This window comes from Cetorhinus maximus, chromosome 18 (assembly GCF_964194155.1).
Source record: "Cetorhinus maximus chromosome 18, sCetMax3.hap1.1, whole genome shotgun sequence".
In the NCBI taxonomy this organism is placed as follows: domain Eukaryota; kingdom Metazoa; phylum Chordata; class Chondrichthyes; order Lamniformes; family Cetorhinidae; genus Cetorhinus; species Cetorhinus maximus.
The window spans coordinates 87,358,074-87,385,074 of NC_135896.1; the positions used below are offsets into that span (position 1 = coordinate 87,358,074).

At 41.1% G+C, this 27,001-nt stretch overlaps 1 protein-coding gene across 8 annotated transcripts in view; it reads right to left on the bottom strand.

Moving 5' to 3' along the window:
• sipa1l1 (signal-induced proliferation-associated 1 like 1) overlaps nt 1-27,001 on the bottom strand; it is a 366,264-nt gene that overhangs the window by 123,895 nt on the left and 215,368 nt on the right. For all 8 annotated transcript variants that reach the window (XR_013579509.1, XM_078563125.1, XM_078563127.1 and 5 more), the window contains one exon: nt 18,334-20,125. Coding sequence is in view for 7 of the 8 variants with exons in the window: in XM_078563125.1 (XP_078419251.1) it covers nt 18,334-19,858 (1,525 nt within the window). In the remaining variant the exon portion in view is untranslated. The remainder of the gene's footprint in view (nt 1-18,333; nt 20,126-27,001) is intronic.

The window sequence follows — 27,001 nt, forward strand, 5'->3', positions numbered from 1 at the left end:
CTAATTTCTCTGGTTCTTATAGATACACACACTTTCAATAATAAGGCAAAACTGAACTAAAGCTTTAACTCATCTTAGGCACATTACAGAAATGCATACAATTACAGCACAGGAGGAAGCCATTCAGCTGGTTACATCTTTGCTGGAGCAGTAAACTACATTTTACTGCCACAGATTTATGGGCCAATTTTAAAACTACCTCATCACCTCCAGAATCACTGTTGGTTTCCCAATCAGAGGAATGCTATAGAGTTCAATCAATTGTCCACTTGGGTCAACTTACCTTGGTATTGACAAGGAAATAGAATGAGATGGAATGCCTTAGACTTTGTCGAGCAGTCTCCTCAGAGGAGGAGCAAACGTCATTGGCTACAATCTCAACTTCAGTTCAAGTGGCTCTGCAGGGCCAATTTTGACTGCATAATAGCATAAGATGGGAAGCCTGTGGCAGCCTCATTATGTCTCTCCTGATTGACTTCAGTGGAAATAATAACCAGGAGTGATGTAAAACAGCCCGCCAATTTGCTGCAGTCCATTTTACACCATTACGCAAAGTAAAATCCAACATTGTGTATGGTGCTGAAAATGTTGGTCAACTACATACTAATCTACCCAGATGGATGAAGATAGCAATACACGGAAGTGGAAAGAATAAGACGCAGGTTTTACAGCTGCAATGACGACAAAACTGTCAGTGTTCCCCATCATTATTCCTCTAAAACTAACAGCAACTTCTGGAGTCCCCACATGCGCAGTTAAACACAGAAATCCAAGAGCTGCTGTCAGTAATTCTATGCTTCTCCATATGGAGCACTGCTTAGGTCCCTCCAACTTCATTTAAAAACCACTGAACTGACGAAAGCTACCAGTTACACCGGTTGTGGGTTCATGTCCCACTCCCGGAAACCAAGAACTGTGATTGTACTCGAAAGAGTTGCAATCTGTGACTGTTGATAACTCGAAAGAATTAGCCTTGTTGTAAAAACCCCTTAGAGTTACACCTGTTGAATGAGGCGTAACTGAACTTTTAACAGCATACTAAGTTCATAATTACTGCTAATGAATGACCAGTTCCTCCATTATAATAAAAAATTCCACAATTTAAACATTTTTCTTTGATTATATTTCAGTTTTTACCTTAATCCCATGTGAATGTCCCCAACAATTATTTCAACAACTATAAAATCCCAAGTTAAAAACGAAGAGATTCAGTTCACTTTACTTCCTGGTTTGCGGTTTGAGAGGATACTTTGTGATTGGTTGTTCACCCTACTCAATGATGATATTGCTGCTGCTGGTCGCCTGGAGACCCCCTTGACTAGATGCTAAAAGCAAATCCACGCCACATAGATCGCTATATCGTTGTGGACAGCTTTCTATGAAGTCAGTGGTAAGACAAAAGAGAAAAAAAAATCATGTGCAAGGGGAGGGGATGAATTAACTCTCAAAAATTTGTTAATTCTCCCACCATGGCTGGCAGTACCAATGAGACAGCAATAAAACAGGATCATTCTTGACCATCAGCTCCCAACACCCAAATGCGACACGCTGTCAGAAAACCATTCGGTCCTTCTGAATTGGAAACCTCATCTATGGAGCACCTAGTTCCAATAAATGGTCATCAACCTGAGATATTAACTCAATTTCTCTCTCCAGAGATGATACCTGGCCTGATGAGCATTCCTAGCATTTGCTGTTATCACCTAGAACAATGGCTCTTTTTTTCATTGACTCAACAGACAGAATTAATTTATTACAACTTGCCGAGGTGCTGGGGTGACAAAAAATGTATTTTATTTAGTTATTAGACCTTTTTTTAAAAAAAATAGACTAGAGGAAGCCTAAGGCCTTGGCTTATTTGTGGCATGTTAAGCTTCATTGCGAGGAGAGGGGGCAGGAAATTGAGACTTACCAATTTGCATAAGGAATGCAGCTTATTTTAGAGTTGAAGCCTTCTTTTGGCAACAGAGACAATTAAAAAAAACTAACCTGGTCTTCTACCATATGTAACAGAACAAGGTTTGAAACTAATGACATTGGACAAATGAAACGTAGGTGGCACAGAGAGCACTAACCTCACAATATGGAGTTGTGGAGGAGTGTGAGATGAGTAAAAATAGGTGCAATTATTCTGTCAGCACAACTGTTCTTTTGGTGTTTGTTCAAATCTGAAGGTATCAGTGTTACCTGCCAGCCATTGGAAAAGTCTTAGAATGAGGGAGAGATCCAAAATAAAGCATCTTTTGTGACACTGAGTCTCAAAGGTTAATTCGAGTAATTGTATCTTTTAGATGATATTAGCTTTAGATCTTCATCCAGATGCACTGCCTATGGCCATGACGACAGTGAACTGTCATCCCAGGTAATTAACTAATTAACTGCCTTGCAAGATTTGCTCTGCATTATTTTATTTTAGTTGGCTGAAACAAAAATTACTTCTCTACATCTATGTTGGACCACGAGGGCTTTCACATTCACCTTAAGAGTGTGGCACGTAGTCATAAAGACCAAGGTGGTCCCATATTCAACACCCTGGTCTGTGCAAGGTTAGTGACAAAACGCTAGCATTGGCTTCAGTGACCCTGGAAAGGATTACAAAACCTAGGCGTACAAAATCTTGATCACCATTGGGTGATGTCCACTGCAAGCACATCGACATTATGGGAGGACAGGTTGGACTCAGACTGACAGCCGCATAGTAGAATAGCTGGCTGGCACTTGCAAAGAATTGACAATTGGGTTATGTATCAAAGAATGGGTCCCTCCATTCTTAGCCCCGCATCCCAGCAGGCCAGTTCCAAGAAGGGAGGAGGGTGGGCAGAAAGCAAATTGAGGTGGGTGGGAAGAAAAACAAAATTCACATTTCCTGCAGTCACTGAAACAATTTAAAGGTGTGCACAATGACACGGATGTTCAGATTCAAAATAATCCAGGTTGAATATAAGATGACACGATCACAACCGTGATTAAATAAGTACAAAAGAACGCTTCTACAGGGAGGTGGTTTTTAACCTGCATAAAAGCCTGGAATATCTCAGGTTATTTTTAGGCTGGAAGGTACAAATCAGCCAGGGTGCCTGCACTTGATCAAGTGTAACAATGGCCTGTGCTGAAAGTGACTGGATGACAGATGGACAAGCTTGGACATAGCTAAGTTGTCCTCCACTGCCGAATAACCTGTTGACAGTTACTCTCAGCACTCGGACATTATGCCCAATGTACCAGAGGTGGAGATTTACCAGGAGCAAGTCAATGCTTCTGTAAGAATAGCAAGAAATAAAACAAAGCTGCACTAATATCAAAGATCTATCCAGTGAAGTATAGAAACACTATAGTAATATCAGTGCCCTATTTAAAAAGAACCTGCAAAACAAATAATTGTTTAAAATCAATTTTCAGCTTATAAAAAAAGTAATCATTTAGCTTCTGTTTAAAATGTAACTTAATTTTACAAAACCCACCAGCCTGTCATAAAGCAGAAGTGATGATTACTCAAAAAACTCATATCCCGGAGGGGCATTGGACTTAAATGCCACAGAAGTTTGGTTTTTACATGCTAGGCGTTTTATTTGATTTGACGCAATAGCATTGTGAAAATTGAAGAGGGTTGCTGCTTCCAATCACGGGTTCAGCAAACCCGGCTGGGCATGTGTCAGTGATCAGTTGGCTGCTAGTTAGGCTCCACAAAATTGAAATATGACAACCCAAACAATACTTTCAAACCTCCTTTTTTGCAAATTTAAAAATGTGATAAGCTTTAAAGTGCCAGGTTGGCTTAATTGTTGCACTCACACCTTTGTCAGAAGACCAAGGATTCACATCCTACTGTAACTACTTGATCAGAGTCGAGATGGGCACTTCATTTGACGTACTGAGAGAGCAATGCTTTTTTGGAGGTGCTTTCAGAAAAGGCCTGCTAGCTATGCTTGCTCAGGAGGATGGAAACAAACCCATGGCAACTTAAAGTGCAGAGGAGCATTCTCCCAGTGCTCTGTCCAATAATTTTATCCCTCAACCAACACCATCTAAACAGTTTAATTATGTCAATGAAGTCATTACTGCTTCGGGAACTTTGCTGTGCACAGATTGGCTGCCACGTATGCTTATGGCAGCTAAATTTAAAAATCAACTCACTGGCTGTGATGGGCTTTGGAACATCCAGAGGACATGAAAGGTGTTTATATACACGCAAGCTCCATCTCCCTCTTATACTCGGTCTACTTCAGAAATCTCTTGTGTGAGCATTTTTATTTAAACAGTGAATGCTGATATCATTAGATGAACAACAAAGTTGTCATCAGCAGGGGTAAATGAGAAGGAGTGAGACTGATGAGGAAAGGGGAAGACAGGTGGTAAACACACAAATATTAAAAAAAAGGAGCGATGTTTATAGTATGAGATGGGTGCATAAGGACAGGTCAGATTTTTTAAAAATATAAACAGCCCTAAAACTTGTTTAGTAGAAGTTACAAAGTCTATAACTGTAAAGGAGCTGAATTATTTAGAGCACTGAAGTGATGACCAATGCTTAACTCTTATCAAAATGTCAGTGAGAAAATTTGCCAAGACTTCTCCCAGGTGTGAAAATTTCAAAAGAAAAACGTTGATTAATTATAGATCAAATGAAAAAAAAATGGAAAGATAAAAAGATATCCCATCGGCAGGAGAGAAAAAAGAATAATTTCATAAATGGGATCATGAGCTGTGTGAGAAAATTCATGTTATTCATTGCTATCTGAACTCAAAATGAGCTCATCAGTAATTTTAAAACATGCTCTAGGATCTATGCGAACAGCCTATAATTTGTTTTCAAATTTGTTTACTTTCCTGACAGCAGAAATTGTGGTGTACAGCGATGGCCAGAATGTTTCTAATGGCTCGTGTGATCACATTCTCTTAAAGAATCAAGTTCTTGCCTAAATGGAATTAGAGAGATTACTGAGAAACAACAGTTCAGCACATACGGTTAATGAGAGCCTCTCAATAACATTAATATGAGGCTGCATTCCTAATTTGTTTGAAACAAAAACACATTGATTTCAAAAGGGGCCAGGACATCACACTAATCAGCATCTGAAAGGCAGAGAAAGAAACGTTTCCTTGGTCGCTGAAAGTAAGTGCTAAAATGGTGCAACATGAGAAGTAGTGCTACATAAAAGAAGCAGCTAGCAGCATCTATAAAAATAGAGACACCTCACGCACTCCATTTAGAAACTGCAGAGGTTCTACAATCTGATCAAATGATGAAATGGGAAGGATATAATGTGCTTTTAGTTTGAAACTATCTGACATTTTTTTTTGTATGAGTTGTACTGATAATTTCCTGCAGCTGCCTATTCCTCCGATGGCCCCAAAAACGGACTAAATCAAATCATTAAATTCAGTTAAATGCCCTTGTAGCTGTTTCTAAAAGCAAGCTGAATAGTTTCAGAATTGGTAAGACTCCTGTGGCCGTTCGCAAAGATTTTGCGCATGCAAGTCACTTTAAATAAATTTTGCACTGCTGCGAGGCTTTCTGTGCCCTGCTGTAGGTTTGCAAAGTTGGTCAGAGAGTGTGGACGTAATTCATCAAAACAGTTTAAAGCTAAATGAGTGAATGTTTTCATTGCATTAAGGCAAACTACTGCAGATGCTGGAAATCGGAAATAAAAACTGAAAGTGTTGAACATACTCAGCAGGTCAGGCAGCATGTGCAAAGGCAAAAACAGAGTTTACATTTCATTGAAATGTTGCCTCTGCTTCCCTCTATACAATTCTGAAGAACTAGCCTCATACAAGGAGATTTTTCAAAGAGCGGGGGCAAATTGATTTTATAGATGCATTCTTCAAAAATAAAGCACAAATTCACTATTATTTATGGGACAGACTGGCTCTGGATAAATATCACAAAACATATCAGATTTGGTTTAAAGAATAGAAAACTGATTGAGGACACAAACATTTCTAAGTATTTTCTATAAACAGTCCTCTCACATTCAAGGTGTCACATTAGCATTTTAGAATAAAAGCAAAAAGTACAACAGATAAAGAATCCGAATGATTATAAAGAGTGTTATTTGCTTCTGAGACTGCATTCCATCGATGTTAAAGCCTGCACTGAGTTAGCGATAAATCTAAATTTAAAAGCACTAAGGCCATGTGTAGAATATCTGGTTAAATATTGCACATGATCAAGTGACCCAATTGCAGATGAATTAGTCCAGGATGCCTCCACACACGGCACAAGAGAAATTAGGGAGCGTGATTGCAGATCAGTTTTTCACTTTATACCATGTTCCTGCAGATTAAGATTTGACAAAACCCTCCTGAGTGTCGAATGAGGCAATGGAGAGATTCATTGGCATTGTGTAATGCAAAGCAGCATCCTAATTTCAATCCTTGGGCTATATTTAAGTGATCCACCACTCCCAATTGCTATCTATGGGCCCCTGATTAAAATGCAACTACGTGCAAGGACATAATTGGGCTTGGCTGCAAAGCACTCCTTCTTGGATTCACCATTTAGGATTAAGCATGAAAGGTGGCCATTTAGGCGAAATCTGGAAAGCTGTACCCCAACACAAGTCAGTACCATCAGCAGGTGAGTAGGGAGAAAAAGACTAAAATGTAACACTCATTTTATGATGAAATCATTTTTGTGTCACACTGATTGTAAGCAAAGTCACTCAAAGGAACTCACCAAGGCTCCTTAGACAGCATCTTCCAAACCCATAACCCGCCAACACCTAGAAGGACAAGGGCGGCTAGCATGTGGGAACACCACCACCTGGAAGTTCCCCTCTAAGCCACTCATCATCCTGACTTGGAAATATATCACCGTTCCTTCACTGTCACTGGGTCAAAATCCTGGTACTCCCTCCCCACCTGTGGGTGTACCTACACCATTTGTACTGCAGCAGTTCAAGAAGGCAGCTCACCACCAACCACTCTACAGCAATTAGGGATGGACAATAAAAAAAAACTCACGTATCACCCACCTGCACACCTATTGGTGTCTCTTGGCTTCAGCTTTCGCTGTGTCTAGCTCCCTCTCTTGGACCTGTTTTTTTCTGTAAAGGCCAGACAGCATCACCTCCCTCATTGCACCGAATTCCCTCACTTACCAAAATCCCTGGATTTAAGCAATTGGCCTCACTGCACCCAGTTTCCTGCCACCATCTCCGTGTGACTTACTTTATTCATCTGCTAAACTTTATTTATACTAGTTCAGATTCCAGTGAGCTGAGTCAGCCACTGCTGGGTAGGGAACCAGTTCTAACTACCGGTACCTAAATAATTAACTGCAGCTGCCTCTAGCAGTGAGCCTGTTTAACATGGACTGAGTGAAAAATCAAATTACAATTTAATGTTACAGTCAAGTTACATGCCAAATGCAAATTTGACTAGATTAGAAAGAGATCAACTCCTAAAACTCCCTCATTTACCAAATGAATTTAGGCACTCAGTCTGGTTGCACTCAGTCTCCAACGCCACCTTCATGCCACTTATGGGTTTGGAAACATAGTAGTAGTAAAGGAATTGTTGCGCTCAGTTGAACCCTGCTGTTCCTTAAATCCTAGGAAGTTATCCTTGTCAACTTGAACTTACTTTCTCTAATGCTGGTGCACAGTGTTATCCCATACATGTCAAAAATAATTACCCCTCACATCTGTCCAAAAAATATTTGTAAATGAAAACCAGTGTGGAGTTACAGTGTATAAGGGGACAATGGTTATTTGAAACTGGAGTCTATGGTCATTTCAGCTGTGTTTGGTACTTGCACTGCATGGGGACATTCCTGCATCTGGCTCCCCGGTGCCTTTCAAAGTTAGCGTCTGTCACTGCATGTTTCATGCTTGAAATGAAGTGCTTTCTCCAACGTTTTAATTTTTAAACGCAGACGAAGGCAAAGCACTTCTTGATACGAGTTCTCAATTTATTTTGGCTTCATATCTTGACATATGTCAAGAGGCAGAATTTCATCTGTCAATGGGCAGATTATATCAGAAAAGTTTCAAATCACTCCCCACAATGGCTTCGTGGACAAATGTACTAACTAGTGTAGCACTGAGCCATACAGGCCAGCAATGGAGGAGATATAAAAAGGTCATTCATGGCTGCACATTCATTCATAGTCAAAACTCACATATGTAAACTCACATACATGGCTACATAAACTAAGCACCAACAGGTGCAATAAGAATGAGGCTTGTATTTGTACTTGGAGGGAGTTTGTATAACTTGAGATCTCTCAGGTGGACATAAAGGATTCCATGGCATTTTTCAAAGGAGAGTTAAAGGGCAGAATTCTTACCTCAATGGGCGGGCGGGCCCCACCGGCTCGGCGGTGGGCAGGCAGCCGAACCCTGCCGCCATTTTGAATGGGCGGGCCTTATGGCCTGCCCAACAAAAAGCGCTATGTGCTTCCTGTGCAAGGGGGGGGGGGTCGAATTCCCAGCTGTCAAAGTGCGCTCTTTCATACATGCGTGCGAACGAGCGCACTGCTCCCTGAGGCAAAGTCCTGTCTCAGGGAGATTCGTGGGAGGTAAGTAAACTCTAAAATTATTAACATGTCCCCCTCATGTGACAATGTCACACGAGACAGGACATGTTAATAATAAACACAAAATTTATTAAATTTTTAAAAAACAGACATGAAACTTCATCCCACCAGTGGACGAAGTTTCATTGATAATCTGCAGCACGCTGGGGCTCCTGGCCTGCCCGCCAGCCTTAAGACTGGCCGGGCAGGGTATTTAATAAGGTTAATTAGCCATTGACAGGTCGGCGGGCGGACAGCTGATTTCGCTGTCCGCCCACCTTCGTGAATATTTAAAGGGACCGGGACGATGTCGGGGGTTCCGCATCATTTTCCCCTCGGCGAGAAGGCCCCGCCCCCAAATCGCCGAGGAGAAAATCCTGGCCAAAGAATTCTCCCAGTATTCTGGGCAATATTTATCCCTCCCTCAACATTACTAACACAGCTTATCCGGTCAGTATCTTATTGCTTCTTGTAAATTAGCTGCTATGTCTCCCTACGTTACTACAGTGAATACACTTCAGAAAAATACTTCGTTGGCTATAAGGTGTTTTGGGTCGACCTGAGGCGCTGAAAGGCAATGCATTAATGCAAGCTTTCTTTTTCCAAATAACAAAACTATGGAATGTTATTTGCAAATGGATTAGAACCGTGGAAAAGTTACGGCACAGGGAGAGGCCATTCAGCCAAACGTGCCTGCGCAGGCTGAAAAATAAAAAATAAAAAACTAGCCATCCATTCTAATCCCACCTTCCAGCACCTGGTCCATAGCCTTTAGCTTACAGCAGTTCAGGTGCAGATCCAGGTAATATATATATATAACATTACTCATAATTAACGCCATGATTGCAGGTCAGATCATATTGGAATTCCAACTTTCAAATTAGTATTCTTAAGCATGATCGGAGTGTTTCAAATCAATCCAGTGCAAATCATTCCTGTGCAAAACTGCACAAAATATCTAAACAGCCCTTGCAAAATACATAAGCTGAGTTGTAAAGTAGTCTGCACTGGTTGGTGTGCTGAAACGTAACTCTGAATGTTAGTGTGTGCATAGATTGCTCAGACAGCAAACACCATGGATAGAGCTGGTGACCTGGAGTTTCAGTCCCAAGAGAAATTAGAAAAATTAGTGAAATATTACTGGTGTGAATGTATAAGGCATGGCCCTTTGCAACATTAACCCAATTAATTCTGTTGCTAAATAAATAAGTCTTACAACTGAGATAATTACCACAATAAAGTTGTACTGTATTGAAATCCTGGGGAACATATAAATGTACACCATTAACATAAGATGTGTAACAGCATTGTCTGAAATATGACTATGAAATCACAAAATCAAGATCACAAGTAAATGGAATGCCATTTGTCCCATCATAACTCATTTATCTAGAAAATCTAGCAGTCATCCCATCAAAGCATCCAACTGACTAAAATTACTCTAATTTCTATTTCATTACCCAAACTCAAAGTCCAATCCAAGAGTTAATTGCTTTGTGCATGAAAACTTTTGATATTGATCCTGCATTTCCCTTTGATCATTTCAAACAGATCCTTTTTATCTTACAGTCACAGCTCATCTTTACGCAACATGCTGAACGTATTTAATCTGTACACCATTTAATATCTCGTATATCTCCTTAAAGGAGGGAGCTCTGCACTTTAATCTATCGATCTCCCTCCTTAAATGAATGCCCTCCCAGAAACAGTGCTAGAAGTTAAATCCATTACAGCATGTAAAAGGGAAATGAGTGAATGTGGGAAAAGGAATTGAAAACAACAACAGGACTCAATGCATAGCTCTTTCAGAGATCCATGTGTGCAAAGGTCAAAAGGGCCTCCTTCTCTGCCAAGGCTGTTCTGTCTTGGTTCTGTGCTGTGAACTGATGCCAGTGTTTTACTATGCACATGATTTTGCTTTTGGCACCCCTAGTACCCTCCTTGCTGGCTTCCCATTCTCCAAAAACGCCAGTGTGTCCAAAACACAGTTGCCTATAACCTGTTCCATGCCAAGTCTCGCTCACCAATCATCTCCAAGCTCAATGACCTACACTAGCACCCTGGTCCCTAAAAGTATTAGATTTAAACCCTTAGGTACTTCCAGGTTCCAGTCCCACACTAGCTGAGCAGGCCTTTATCCACCCCTCAGCCCCCTTGTCCTCTTATTTTAGCTTTTTACAGCCTGGCCCCATTCACCACTTCACCTCATCCCATCCCACCATTAGTGACAGAATATACAGCTGCTCACCCTCTATTCACTGGCATGTCTTTGCAAAATTCTAATGCCTTCCCAATATACTTTCCAGGACTCATCTTTTCGACGAAATCGTTGGCCAGTCCTTCTGATCTCTCTCTATATGTTGGCATCTGCTTCTCTCTCTATTGGCGCAGCACCTTGCGACTTTATTTTTGTTGAAGGCTATATACATATATAAATGCAAGCTGTTAAGTAAGCCAGAAATTATACCTCGGTGAATGACCAGTTTGAAATAGTCAACTTCATATCCTCAGCACCTGTGATCATATTAATCAACAATTGGTGGAAACCCACCACACTGAACTGGGGTGTGGCCAGTTTTATTGACAGGGATTGTTTCAGGTAAAGTGTCTTTTGAACCAACATAAAAAATTACAGATACTTGAGCAATATAACTCACTTGCGTCTTAAATTCAGTGACCTTTTCTGAGCGCGAGGTTTGGTTAGCTCAGTTGGCCAGATGGCTAGACTGTGGTGCAGAACAACGCCAACAGCATGGGTTCAATCACTGTACCAGCTTTGGTAGTACTTGGACACCTGTCTCCTTGCCTTGGCCCACAGCTGATGTGGACTGGTGCCCCTCAAGTATAACAAATTGTCTCCCTCTAATGGAGAGAGAGAGGCCTTTGGTTGTTCGTGGACAATGGCCAATTACCAATACCAACATCTTCAGCACTCGTGCTCTTCACAATGTAGCACTACCACCATGCTAAACAGGACACATTCAGAACGATTTTAGCAGCCCAAAACTGGGCAATGAGTCACTGTGGGCTATTATCAGCAGCAGAATGGTATTTCACCACAATCCGTGATTTCATGATCTGGCATAACCCGCTCTCTACCAACACTACCAAGCCAGGTATTAATCCTAATTCAACATGGATTGTAGAAGAGCACGTCAGGAACAGCATCAGGCATACTTAAAAATACGGTACCACAGGACCACATGCATGCTAAACAGCAGAAACAACATGCTACTGACAAAAACAGAATTACCTGGAAAAATTCAGCAGGTCTGGCAGCATCGACGGAGAAGAAAAGAGTTGACGTTTCGAGTCCTCAACAAACGTCAACTCTTTCCTTCTCCACCGATGCTGCCAGACCTGCTGAGTTTTTCCAGGTAATTCTGTTTTTGTTTTGGATTTCCAGCATCCGCAGTAGTTTTTTGTTTTTATGCTACTGACAAAGCTAAGTGATCCCACAACCAACTGCTCAGATCAAAGCCCTACAGTCTTGTCACACCCAGTCGTGAGTAGCGGTGGACAATTAAACTAAAAGGGGCCGTCTCAATGAGGACAAAGTCTAGCATCTGTGTGAAAAAGATAAGGCTGATGCATTTACAACCATCATTAGCCAGAAGTGCCAAGTGGAGGTCCCCACCATCACAGAAGCTAGTCAATGCCAATTTGATTCACTTCATGTGATGTCAAAAAGCTATTGCGTGTATTGGATACAATGAAGGCTTATGGGCTCTGACAACATCCTAGCTGTGGTGCTGAAAACTTGTGCTCCAGAACTAGCAGTGTCCCTAACAAGCTGTTTAGGCACAGGTACACTGGCATCTATCTGACAAAGCATAAAATTGTCCAGGTATGACCTGCCCACAAAAAGGACAAATTCAATCTGGTAAATTACCACCTCATCAGTTTACCATCGATCATCAGTAAAGTGATGGAAGGGGTCACTGACAATGCCATCAAATGATATCCGCTCATCAACAGCCTGCTCAGTGTGTATTCCACCAGGACCACATTATAGCCTTGGTCCAAACATGGACAAAAGAGCTGAATTCCAGAGCAGAGTGAGAGCGACTGCCTTTGATATCAATGCAGCATTTGACGGAGTGTGGCATATAACAACCCTAGTAAAATTGAAGTCGATAGGAAACAGGGAGAACTCTCCACTGGCTGGAGTCATAACTAACACGAAGGGGGATGGTTGCAGTCATCAGAGGCCAATCACTGCAGAAGTTCCTCAGAGCAGTGTCTTAGGCCCGACCATCTTCAGTAATGACCTTGGAAGTGGGGGAGTTTGCCGAGGATTGAATTGTTCTTCTCAAAGGCAATTAGGATGCTGGTCAATAAATGCAGGCCTTGCCAGTGACACCTGCATCCCGCAAATGAAAGAAAATTACAGAAGATGGTCTTGGAATAACGATGATATTTTTCCCAGCTAAGTGGGGCGAATGGGTAGGGGCGAATAAAGAGAAGAGAAAGGATGAGTCACTCAGCTTTTAAAATAGAGTTTAAAAGAGGGCCTCCTCTTTTTTTTCCCCTTTCTTTAGATGTATTTATACAAAAACAAAATGGTGATTGAGGCACTACCTATAGAAATCTGTGTTGCAGAAAATACCAATTGACTGGCTCTCTCCTAGATTCAAGGAAGGCTAAGAATCGCCATTTAGAAACCCTTTGTTGTACACTACTAGAATTTAACTCAAATAATCTTAACTCCAAAGGAATGTACTGGATAATGGATTATTTTATACATACAGTAAATGATAAATACGTGCATTCATATTGCTCAAATTTACTGTTGCAAGTACAAAACAGTGCTGGGTAATCTCTCAAAAACTCTGAAAAAGCTTGCAATAAACCACTGGACGTATTAAGGGTTGGTTATTTGGTTATTCTTGCATAAAGTCCTCCACAGGAAATCTTTTAAATGCTTTATTGATAATTTATTGTACAGGAGAGGTCTTGTGTAAGCCAAGACAAAATTAATTCTGGCTGTTCATGGAAAGAAAATTAATGAACATGTCCATTTCTACCATTGATTTTTCTTTTTGCAAACCCTAAAATAGGTCGACTGTATCTTGTCTGCAATGGAGAGAGATGGACAGGAGATGAAGCAAGGGCATACAGGGATCAAATAAGCGTTGCTAAATATAGAATCTAAATTAAGGTTATTTTGGTATTTTATTCAAAGGATTCATGGAATCTGGAAATAAGTTTTAAATCCGGGGAGTTGAACAGCAGAGTTGGTATTTAACACTAGTGAACAACAGAATGCTGACATTTAACTGTAGCATGAACTCCAGAGATAGTTAAGTGCAGTCTGATATCCAATGTAATTAGATGACTCCGAGATGCCGGATAAGTGACATGCCATGTCAGTCATAAGATGGGCTGTTGAAATGCGCAAATCCCCCACCTTGAATAACTCAAAAGTGAGGGGGGTAAAATAAAAAATGAAGTGAAATGGTTTGAATAAGCAGGCAGAGATGAGAGGAAGATTCTACTTTATCTGGAAACTTGTCAAACAACCAGTTTGAAGCCCAATTCTACAGTTATTCCTTCACTCTAGTAACCTAGTTGGGATAGCCAAAAGCTACTTTAGCCTTCAAACCACTGGATTTAAGTCAGTATGTTTCTCTCTGCTTTTCTAAATCTTTCTCATCACGGACCAAAAGTATCTAGGTGTTGAATGCATGAACACTTTTGAATGCATAAAGCAAACCAGCTAAAATACCAGTGACTTGGAAAAGAAAGTGTCTGCATTTATGCTGCCAGAAATAAAGGGCAGATAAGCCTGTAAAACTGTTTTTTTTAATAGAAGGGTTCATATTACTTTCTTATTGTTATATACAAGGGGTAAAGCAGCAGCTGAATTAAATAGGTAAATGGATAATAAAGAGGCCAATGTCATAGGATTCAAAGTAAATTGCATCCTACAGTTAACAACTGTAATTATGGCAATAATTTTTGAACAGTAGATTTCAACTTGTTTTGGCAAATGTCAATGGTGTTCATGATGTAGTCTAAGGGGCTGGCTTCTGCCTCACTCCCTTTGATTTGTGATGTTCAAACCACTCCCTACGCAACCCTTGGCCTCCATGCATGGTCTTCTGTCTTTGGGATTTTGAACTAATGTTCAATATTGTTTCCTCTCCTATTCTCTTGCTCTCAAGCAAAAGACATGAGGATGCTATTAAGAGGCACATTTTTCCCAGTTTTCATAGACAGGCCAAAACAAAGGAAGAGCATTCACAATAAAAAGACAAAAAAATCCACCCCCACGCTCCCCCACTAAGTGCTGTCTGAAGCGGTTCTTGTGGCATTCCAATATTTATTGTAGGATCTTTAGAGATAATAAACATAGAAAGTAAATAGTCATTAAAAATGTTGACTTTTGGCACGTTCTAGTGTAGCATTATAATACAGACCCACACCACAGCATACTGGAGGTGACCATTCAGCCCATCATGCCTATGCTCTTTGAAAGAACCAACCAATTAGTTCCACTCCTCTGCTCTTTTTCATAGTCCTGCAATTTTTTTCCTGTATCTACCTAACTTTGTTTTGAAAGTTACTGGTGAACTTGCAGCCACCACCCAGTGCATTCGAGATCATAATTTGCTATTATGCAAAATCTGCCCACAACCTTTTCTGCTTTAAAGGAGAACAATCCCATCTTCTCTACTCTCCTCTCCCCAGCACATAACTGAACTTCTGCACCTCCGGTATCAATCTGGTCAACCTCCTCTGCACCCTCTCCAAGGACACGACATCCTGAGCAATATCCTCCTAACACTCGCCTGTCTAACCTCACACAAGACCCACTTGAATGAATATTACCACAGCTGCTGCCTCTGAAGCTGTGCTGCAAACTGAGTCAATGCCTTCGGGTGGGTGGAATTAGAAGCGACAGAAAAGACCAAATGCTAAAAACCAAAATTATTGGTGTTCAAGACTTTTTTTTTTTTGCTTTCCCTTCCTTAACTTGGCAAATGCCCAGGGATGATGAATGAAAATCAGGAGCTCACCATGTGGGGAGTCACAGGTACTGATCTGGGACCATTTTTACTCCCTCATCTAATTCAAATTTGCTGCAGAATTTCACAGCTTGTGACTGATCCCTAATATTTCACAGTACAGTTAAGCAAGATGTTGGTTACAACAGTGACCCTTATCAAAAAGATGGATCCCAACAAGTGGCCTGATTCCCTGGATCTTTGCTGTAGCATATTTCAGAAAAGAAGAATGGGAAGAAGGAAGCTAAAGGTATAAATTATTGAATACATCACATGACCAAGCCCGCATAACATGGCATTTTGTTTTTATTCGTTCATGAGGCGCTTAAAGCAACAGCGCACATGGCAATTATCTCTTTTGCGGGCTAATCACAACCCCTATTTCTACTGCATGTTAAAGTTAATAAAAAAGAGCAGCTACATTGAAAATCATTATGAAATCAAAATGAACTCTCAACAAAAATGCTTATTTGAATTGTCTCCAAAATTCAACGTCATAAAAACTACACAGCATTAAAGTTTCTACACGCTGCTCTAAATGAACTCAGCAATGGCTCTTCACTTTAATATTGCTGACGCTTTTCGTCTTGCACTCATCAGGACAATTCACAAGAAAACACCAATGTCACGGGAAACAACATATTTATAGGAATTCAATAGTTAGCTTACCTGCAAGTCGAACTATTCTCATGAAAAGCAGATTAAAGCCACGAATTACTTCCGGCCATATTGAACTTTTTAAGAAAGGCGTGTGTGTTTTCAAAGAAATACAAGCAAGGGCACTGAGCAAAAGATGGCTGATAATGCAAAGTGACCACTTTCTGGAAAAATCCCTATGTGGATTATACTGACAGACCTGTCCGGAGAGAACATGCAATGTCGCACCTAAAAAGGTGTCATGGCCTTTTTCAAGCATAGAGACTTGAAGGGGAGATATCAAAGATGCAAAAGACTGAACTTTAATCTCCAGTGCTTGCAGAGACAAAAGACTGATTACCACATCTCAGCAGTCTTCTAAAATCCATCTCTGCAGAGCAGTGCAGTGTGTGCTAATGTGCTGGGTGTGTGACGGCAACAGAAGCCCAACTAGTCTCCAACTGCAGTTGCAGGTGGTGTCTCTCTCTCTTTGTGTTGCTGGAGGCAAGTCAGCAGAAGCCACAATCAAAAAGGAAATAGGACAACTTCTTCAGCTTTCCTGCAGAGCCAAAAGTCTTCAAATCCACTGTGAAACTGCCAAAGTCAGCTCTACCAGCATTATCCAACTTAACGGCTGCAACGTTTTGCCATCTATACCTCACGGACAAGCCAAAGACTGATTCGTACATCTTTTTAACTTCTATTTGGACTCTTGACTTCTCATTTCTGATGTGTGCTTGTTGCATTTTTTATTGTTTTTCTCTCATTTTTAGTAGCTAATAAACTTACTCTTTCTTTGACTCAAGGAAGCTTGGTTAAATTGGCTCCTTCTAAAAAATAAACACATCTGGACTGTTAAAATGTCTCCATGGGAAAGGGATCCCTTTTAAATTACCCTTGTTGCGGCCAACCACGGGGGCTGAATAAAGGGGAGTCAGCTCATTGCTCCTCACCTGGGAGCATAACAAAAATCGGGATCACGTTCGGGAAGTTAACAAATTGAGGGACCTCGCCTGGGGGCCAGTCATAACACTATGTTGTTGATATCCCGAATTTGGTCTTTGTTGCACCTCTGTCATGGATATTTGTATATCAGGATATCAACAACATAGTTTAACTGGCAGGTAAGTTAAGAAAAGAACAGATAAGCTATCGATCACATTTCTGTGGATATGTTGTTTCCCTTGATATTGGTATTTTCTTGTGAATTGGCCTGATGAGTGCAAGAAGAAAAGCTTTGACAAAAAAAGTCTTCTCCAGCAATACTACTCTTCACGCTGTTGTAAATCCTGCAAGATGGGTGTGAACTGTGCAGATGGGCTGCTTTCAGGGAAAAATATACACTCTACAATTAGTTATGGGTCATTAATGAGTGCGAAGAGGGAAAGAAAAGGGTTTATACCTTGGTTTTAAAAACAATGATGAATTTCTCATATTTCCAATGAGTCCCAGCAGACAACAAACCATCTGTGCTGATTAAAAGAGAGGTCACAGCGTGACCAAAGTAATAAACAAATCACTCCTTTCCAAGGACACTTCAGGCAGACTGAAATCATTGTTATTTATGTCAGAATTTAAAGTTAAATTACATTAATTTTCTAAAGTGTGAAATTGAGAGAAAGTTTGATTATGATTCCGGTGTACACTAGTGTCACTTCTGACCCAATTTGCACATCATGGTTGTGTAGAAGTTACTTAAAATATCAAAAAACTTGGAAATGTACATGAGGTTTGTGACACAATTGGCCCTCATGTAATGCAACATAATGTGGAACTGACCCCTCCCTTGTGCTACTTACTGATTGTTTCATCCATTTTCTCTCACATGAATAATTGCATTAAATGTTACTCCCCACAAAAGACATCCTCCCTGTCGCTTTGTCATTGATAGATTTTAGTGTATACAACTGATGGATGTATCTTATTCCAAAAATATGCTAGTTTAAATAATTAGTTCCTTGCTTTTGTTCAATTATCCAGTTACTTTTTTTAAGAACACCTCTTTTTGGAATTGTACCTTTTTTTGGACAAAACGTAACACCTATATTTGCAAGCCAGAATTTCAATACATCACTTTTTACAAATTGCTTCACCACACAAAAGATGGGATTTTGACCAATCCTTCCTAAACCAGAGACACTGACAGCAATTGAAATAGAGCTTTACCTTTTTGATGGAAGTATTTCCGATAGTAGTAAGCTCCAAGGTCCACATGTTCCACAATGTATCTCTTCACTTTGTCACAATGTACTGCCAAGTTTTCCTTTGATATCTCCAGCACAGCAACTCCCGCATTTGTGCAGTGGGAGCTCAGGGAAAATTCAGAAGAGGTGCTTTCAAATCCACTCAGTGACCCAGAATTCGACCGAGATAGGCTTATCTTGCGTTCTCCTTCTCCACCAATTTCATTCCTGAAGTACGAACAGCTCAACACAAGTTCATTGCTTATTTCATCCCCATAGTCGACGTCAAGATTCTCTTTTGAGTTCAGGTCCTCTGTGCTGCCAGAGGGAGAGCTAAAGCTGATCGAATGTGCTAGTGGGCCAGCAGTCAGTGAGGCGGCAGCAGCCGCAGATGCACCTGTTGTGGTGTTCCTCCTCTTAATAACACTGTGCCTGGTCATCACAGCTTCATTCAAGTCAAACAGTACACTCTGCACATCGTAATGACCAAAGCATTTCTGGCAAGTCCAGCCCTTCACACTGTCTTCTGACTTGTTGTCCTCAAAGTCTGCTGACTTGCCTAGCTCACTTTCACCTTTGGCATTGCGCAATTTGCGGAAAATAGAAGAATCCCCAGTCTCGGACTTCGATCGCCTTTTAAGTGGTTTCTCCCTTTCTTTATGCAGTGGCCTGGGGCTCCCTCTGTGTGCAAAGAAACCATCCACAAAGTCAGATTTGGTACTTTCAATATTTGAACCATAGGCTTTACTTGCTTCTGCCTTTAGTAGCTCACTGAGTTGTTCTGGTGCTGGGCTTCGCTGGTCAGTCTGTTCATTTCTATAACCCTTTAATAAATCAAAAAAACTGTCCCCTGACATTCCATGTTTGTCAATGGAGGAGGTGCTGCCATATTCACGGTGAAGAGCAGTTCCCAATTTGTGACTCAATGCTCCATACTCCTCAGCTCCATCGACATCCAGCTCACTGATGGTGATGTCACTATTACTGCGCTGTCTTATTCTGCGAAGGCCCTTTGCAGGAGACTGGAGGTAACCATCTGGTGTAAGAAACCTAGAATCCAAGCTCTCCATCTCTTGTGCCTTGGATTGTAGGTAGTCACTATGCATCCTCCTTGATGCCAATGATTCCAGAGAATTTTGATTACTGTGGCTCAGCCGGCTGTTTGGGCTACCAGAGTGGATAGACATGACTGTTCCATCTGGACTGCCTGCAGATTCTTGGTCACTTGTTCTACAAGACTCCTTAGCCATGTCTTTTCTGGGAGGCCAGTCAGCAATCCTTGCTCGAACACCCATTTTAGGCACACCTGGCATTGCACCAACATGGTGAGCACTTTCACTTCGTTGCGGTGGCCCAGTCACACTAGATGAGCCAAACGTGCCGTTTGGTGTTCGGAATCGGCGCGCGTAGAAGTCATCTGAACGTGAACCAATGGTTAGTTCAGGGCCAATAACTGCAGTGGCACCGATACCCACCTTTTCAGTCTGGGAACGTTTTAAACTGGTCATGCTCCACACTTGTATCTCCCAATAGCTTCTACTAAACGTACAACCATCTCTTTTGGAAGTAAGAATCTCCTTGAGAGCAATCTCTAAGCAAGTCAAGTTGAAGGATTATGATGTCTACAGATTCCTGTTACTCTGTAGTATCTTTCTCACATATATTCATCTTGGCATTGTTTATAATCTGAGCTGCTGTCTAACGATCCACAGTACATCTTCACAATATAGATTTTAGACGGTACAATCACTCGACTGCCAAGGCTTGAAGAAAACCTGAAAAGAACAAAAAAAAAGTATTGGTTATTTTATTTCCGCCATATGTTTTGAAACATGTAACCAATAAGCAAAATACTGCAGATGCTGGAAATCCGAAATAAAAAATAGAAAACACTGGAAATAACAAGTCACCTAGCAAAGGCAGAGAGAAACATAGGATTAATGTTTCAGGTCAATGACCTTTCATTGGACTGGAACATCTTTCATGCATGAGGCGTGTTATAGAAAAACAAGTGGCTATTGTTTTAAACATCTGAAAATATAATAACACTGTCTCTCACTTTTTCCATTAATGTCCCCAACATGTAGCTAATTCTCTGGTAGGAAAGGAAATAAATTTTGTTTTATAGGGGGTGAACATGGTTTGAGTTGATCATTGAGGTGAACTCAAACCGTGAAGGTTGTAGCAAGAAACGGGAAAGAAACAAACAGGATACTGGAAAATCCAACTCAGAAGCAACCCTGGTGAGGATCAGCAAATGAAAACTGTAGAAGATATCATCTCTTCATTGCTACAGAATGTTACATGCTGAAAAGAAAATATGAAGATCACTGGTTCTTCTTGACAGTAAGATCACCAACTTAAAATGAAATTGCCACATTTTCATAATTTTTTGTACCGGTTAGTTTCCCCTTCCAATGCTAACAGCTTGACATTTCAGGAGCAACCTTTTGGCCATTAATAAAATTCCCTACCTACCATCAATAATAAATGCTGAATTACTCGCTTAAAAATACTACAATGTCACAAATCCACAAGTTTTCTCTTTCTGACCTGGTTAGGAGGGCTCACACTAGGGTATGAATCCATGCACACCAAAAAACCAGCTCATTCAACCAACCCGATCTAACCCACCTCAATGCTGGGCATCCATACGCATGCATTTGTCAGCAGATATCACCAAATAGTGACCATGAGAACTCTGGCCAATTGTATTTTCCATTCCATGGCCTGAAGGTAAAGATACCAATTGTGATACCATCACCCCAGCTCAGATAACTCAGCTCAGAACAGGAATCAAACCCTATGATGTTAATTACCTGCATGGCTCAGTAAAACTCAAGACCTTTGCACACTAACCCATCTGAGGAACCTAAGTAAGCGTGATCTAATAGAAAATGGTGATGTGTGGAGAACATGGTTGTCAGCACAAAATGTTATACAAAACTGAGAATAGAAAACTAAGAAATTACAAAATGTAATTTCTTCATGTTTGTAACGAATAAAATATTTTGTTGGCCAGGTGAAGCTTGCGGACCATTTCCACTGGAGCACCAGCAGCCTACAAATGATATTACCCTTCCCAACTTTGGGTTAATTGTTTCCAAAGAAAGCATTTGAGCAGATTTACCCAAGAGTTAAGTACTGGTCTGCATTTGGTAGTGGTGGGAGCAATATGAACTGATGAAACAAGGCCATAAAATATTGATCTGCGTAAGGTTTTTCCTATAGCGAACCAATGGCAATACTTTAAATAAGCTGACTGACAATGATGACTAACTTTTTGTACAGGTAAACAAGCTAAGACATAAGCATTTGTCAAGCTTGGGAGTGACAACTTAAATATCAACTAAATCATCTGAAGTATTGCTGCTGGCAACATACTGCAGCCAGAATTTATTTCATATTTGATTCTGATTAGCTGCCTATACTTGCATTAAAGAATATTCACAGAATACATGTGAAACAGAAATACCATTCTAATTTCCAGTCAAAGCTCAACCAAACAATCTAAATGTAGATCAGCTGATAATGCTGTTGTGGGCTCTGAGTAAAATCAGCTGGTTTTGATTCTTTGAGCCCTTATCCATGCCAAAGCACTTCGGAAACTACGATACCCAATTTCAATTACAAAGAACTTTTATAAAAGATTTTTGAAGACTTTTTTTTGCTCTGTCCTTCTTCACTATCATCCAGTTTCCACTTATCCTTCTCCACTTGGATGACAGCCTGTCTAAGTCAAGCACCACTCTTCAACTGCAATTAATTTCACTCTCGACTTGAGCTGGCAAAGTCAGATAATGCTGCAATTTCCTATTTCTTCCTCAATGAAGGGCTACACATTGACAGGTCAGGCAGAGACTGAAAGGAGCTTGCCAAAGTCTGAGCCAAACATTTTAACTGACAAGCATCCCCAGAACTTAAAGTCATGACCCTTGTTTAGGAATGGAGTGTCGAACTACTGTAAAATCTGGTTTACAAGTGGGTACATTGATGCTTCTTATTTAATCCTCCTATTACAAGGATGTGACTTGCATAGTGTTTCAACACCAACCAATAAGATAAAGGAGTGACTTAACTACCAGAATTTATGGTAGTTAAGACACTGGATTGCTTACAATTATAACATCGAGTTCTCAAAATCAGCTCTTTTATCTTTTAAAATTTAAACAATCTTGATCAGAAAAAAATCTATCGCCTTAATTCCTTGAATGGGTGAAACAATTGAGTAAAGGCAAACAAAAACAATCATACAGCGTACATAAATTATCAGCAAAGTGTAAAGCTAGATTCTAGAAGTCACAGAGCTCAGAATCTGTTAAGTAATGTTCAAACCACACAAGTGTCAGGTAATGACCATCTCCAACAAGACAGAATGTAACAATATTCCCTTGACGTGAGATGGCATTACCAATATTGAATCCCCCACTGTCAACATTCCGGGGGTTGCCATTAACCAGAAACTTAACCCGACCAGCCACATAACTACTATGGCTACAAGAGCAAGTCAGAGGCTAGGAGTTCTGTGGTGAGATTTTCACCTTGTGACTCCTCAAAGCCTGTCCACCATCTACAAGGCACAAGTTAGGAGTGTGATGGAACATTCTCCAAATGCCTGGATGAGGGCAGCTCCAACAACACAAGAAGCTCGGCAGCATCCAGGACAAGGCAGCCTGCATGATCGTCACTCCATAGACATTTACTTCCTCCACCATCAGCGCACAGTGGAAACAGTGTGCAGCATCTACAAGATGCACTGCAGCAACTTGTCAAGCCTCCTCTGACAGCACCATCCAGCCCCACGATCTCTAGGACAAAGGCAGCAGATGCATAGGAATACCACTTTCTGCAAGCTCCCCTTCATGCCTAACACCATCCTGATCTAGAACTATAATCGTCGTTCCTTCACTGCTACTGGGCCAAAAACTTGGAATTGCCACCCCTAACAGCACTATGACAGCAGAAATTGAAGACAGCAGCTCGCCATCACTTGCCAGGGCAATTAGGGATGGGCAGCCAATGCATATTCCGTGAAAGGATAAGTAAAATGGAGAGCAGTAAATGTACGGGTACAGTTATGTAGTGTTTATGGCACCATTCCAGCAATCCAGAAGCCATGGGTTCAAATCCCACCATGGCACGTTGCGAGAATTAGGCTGGCATCAGGTGAACTGAAAATGGAAGTTGCCAAATTGCTATAAAAAGTAGCTGGTTTTGTCCTTCAGGGAAGGGTGCATGGCACTCCAACTGGTCTTACAGGTGCCCACAGTTTCACTGTAATCATTTGATTCTTATATCACTACAAAAAAAAACGGCAGCAATTTTGTGCAAACCATTGTGGCCTTGCCAGTGTCATAAGCATCGAGAGAAGAGATTTTCAAAAATGTGATGTGTAATTTATACAAATGAATAGCCCAGTTATATTGCTGGACAAATTTTGAGACAGGGTTAAGTTGCAATTAACTAACACCCACCCAGCTCCAGCAGTATCAGCCAATACTGGTGCATCTTTAGAATCTGAACACCTTACATTCATACAGGATACAGTAAGGTAGTGGTTATGTTGTAGGACTAGTAAACTAGAGGCCTCAACTAATAATAGTTAAGTTCAAATGATCCTCTAGCAGTTTCAGAATTTAAATCCAGTCAAAGAAAATTTGGAAATAAAAACCAGTATTAAATGAAAATGACAATGAAGGTGTTATTTTAAAAATTGCAAAGCACCTCATCACATCTTTCAGAAACTTTTTGCAAGAGCTCACAAACAAACAGAATTGTGGTGAATCACCAGTTGATCCATTTCTTTTGAGAAATAATCATTTGGTAGTACAGAACTTGAGTTTTGCTGAAAAAAAGGAGACATGTTTAAGCTTTTTTGTCTTGCATTTATCAGAACACATGCAAGAATACTAATATAAGGGGGAAAACAACATATACCATATGTGAAGAATGCTGATTGGTTGGCAAGTGACGTTGCCGTGGGGAATGCACCACTGATGGTGACTGACAGTTAGCTGCCAAGCATTGTTTGAAATTTTAACCAGGCAGTTTGACCCTGATTGGTCAAGGCATTGCCCTGAGGAATGAGTAAGCAAATGGCTGTTACTTATTTTGTTTAGCTGAAACAAGTGCAGTGTGTACACATATTCTTTCTGTCTGCAAAGAACAGGGCCCTGTATATTAATACACAGCTTCCAGTACACTCAAATCGCCACATTGTGAGCCTGACTGACAACCTTAAATTGGTTGTCAGCGTAATTCTTAGCACACTGAGGGCTATTTAGCAAACGGTGTCCAATTGCAGTATCACATCTAAATGCTGGACATTGTGTTTCGCGTTTTGCAAGCATGGGCTGGTTGGGTACGGTCTGTACCCTTCCCATTGCAAACAGTGGTTGCGACATGCTGTTTGATAGGATCTGCCAGTCTTTGGGACTTACGGCCTACATACATACCTAACATCATTTTGGCACTGAAATTCATACACCATATTACTCATTTGTGTGATAGGCAGAACGCCTTTTTGACTTGACAACAGCATCCTGTTAGTGGCGAACACCACATGTTGCTACTGCATAGTAGCAGTGTGAAACAGCTAGCTTCACCTGTTGCTCAAATTTTTGACATACTTTGCCCTTCCAAGGTAATCTGAGAAAGGGCACCTTTGAACATCCATTTTGTTTACCAGAATGGGAAAACAGGGCTTCAAATTAACACCGCATCAAAAAAAAACTTACCTCTGGCAATACAGTATTCCACCAATTCTGCACCGGAGCCTCAAGTAGACTTCACGTGTTGGAGTGTGACCAAATCTACAACCTTCTGCCTCAAAGGTAAAGAGTGCTACCAGTTGAGCCAAATCAGCAGCAATGAAATTCAGAAATGAACTGCAATGCTGTTGCAGGAGGGGCAGGTGGTAGGGGAGAACTGGCCCAGCTCATCTTTGGGCCATCACCAATCCAACAGCGTTTCTATAGAAGGCCTGATAGTGTTAATACAGATGAGTAATCACTAATAAATCGTCCAATAGTTAAAGTAATGCAGATGGGTTTCCTGATCGCTGCCAGGAAAGTTGACTCATATGTTTTCATACTTAAAACACAGAATCACATCGCACCACATGTTACATGTCAGGGTAATCTCCCATTTTCCACTTCCTGATCTCACTAAGAAACTCACTTTCTGTGTCAACAGGAGACACAGCCAGTCTGTTTCTATGGCACTTTTCAACTGTGCATAAAGATATATACAAGGTGGACCTGATGACAACTTCCTCCGCCTCAAGAGGTTATGTTTGGCTCAGAGTGTCCCAAGGACCCAGTTGAGGCTGTCAACTCAGCAGAGTTACAGAGTTAAGCTGGCTTCCCAGCGAGGAATGCTATTACCATCTCAATTTGCCAGGTAATTAAATTGAACTTTCTGGATCTGCTTTGCAATGTGGAAAACAAAATTAACACTGATTCTGAAATGATTCCACTGCCCAAAGTTTACACCACAGCTTGAGTAGTACAAGCTTGGCTAGCTTAGAACTGTGAACAGGTGCTGGAGAACAAGAAACAAGTACAATCCACATACAGGAGAGTGCGAGAGGACGACTCTGGGACAGGCAGTCAGCAGCACCTCGAGGAGAGTGAGAGAGGAGGACCTGTTTCTACCTATTAGAGCGGAAATGTGACATCAAAGGAAAACAGGTAGGTGATTGGTGGGTATCTCTTCCGTGCCTCTTTAGATTGGTCAAATGGTTTAAATCAAGAGACGTTATTACAGCTGAAGAGTACGGTTAAGAAATTCACATCTAAAATATTTAACTTTCAAATTAATTAATTAAATAGAAGAGAGATGGCTGGGCAGGCAATGTGTTGCAGCTGTAGCATGTGGGGGCTGGTGGGCACCGGTGCAATCCACGGTGACCACATCTGCTGCTCGAGGAACTTTGGCTCAGAGTTGCAGACACTGCGACACATTAGAGAGGGGGAGTGTTACCTGGATACTGTTTCAGGAGGCATTCACACCCCTTAGATTAATTACATCAAATTTGATCCGTGGTCAGGGACAGGGGGTGTGACTGTGAGTGAGGTAGGTATGGGGATTCAATTTTTAACTTTGGAGGAGCCTCAGCCAGTGCCCTTGTCCAATAGGTATGAGGTTCTTGCTCCTGGTGTGGATGAGGACACAGACTGCAGGGAGGATGAGTGAACTGACCACAGCACCATGGTACAGAGCGCCATTCAAGCGGGGGGAGAAAAGAGAAATGTAATAATGACAGGGGATAGCATAGTTAGGGGAATGGAAACTGTTCTCTGCAGCAAAGAGAGGGAGTCCTGAAGGCTGTTTTGCCTACCTGGGGCCAATGTTAAGGGCATCCCTTCTGGGCTGGAGAGGAACTTGGAGTGAGAGGGGAAGGATTTAGTTGTTGTGGTCCATGTAGGTACCAACGACATAGGTAGGACTAGGAAAGATGTTCTGCTGAGGGACTACGAGCAGCTCGGGGTTAAATTAAAAAGCAGAAACACAAAGGTAATAAGCTCCGGATTACTACCCGAGCCACATGCAAATTGGCGTAGGGTAAATAAGATTAGAGAAATAAATGCGTGGCTCAAAAATTGGTGTGGGAGAAATGGGTTCCAATTCATGGTGGAGGAGAGAGCTGT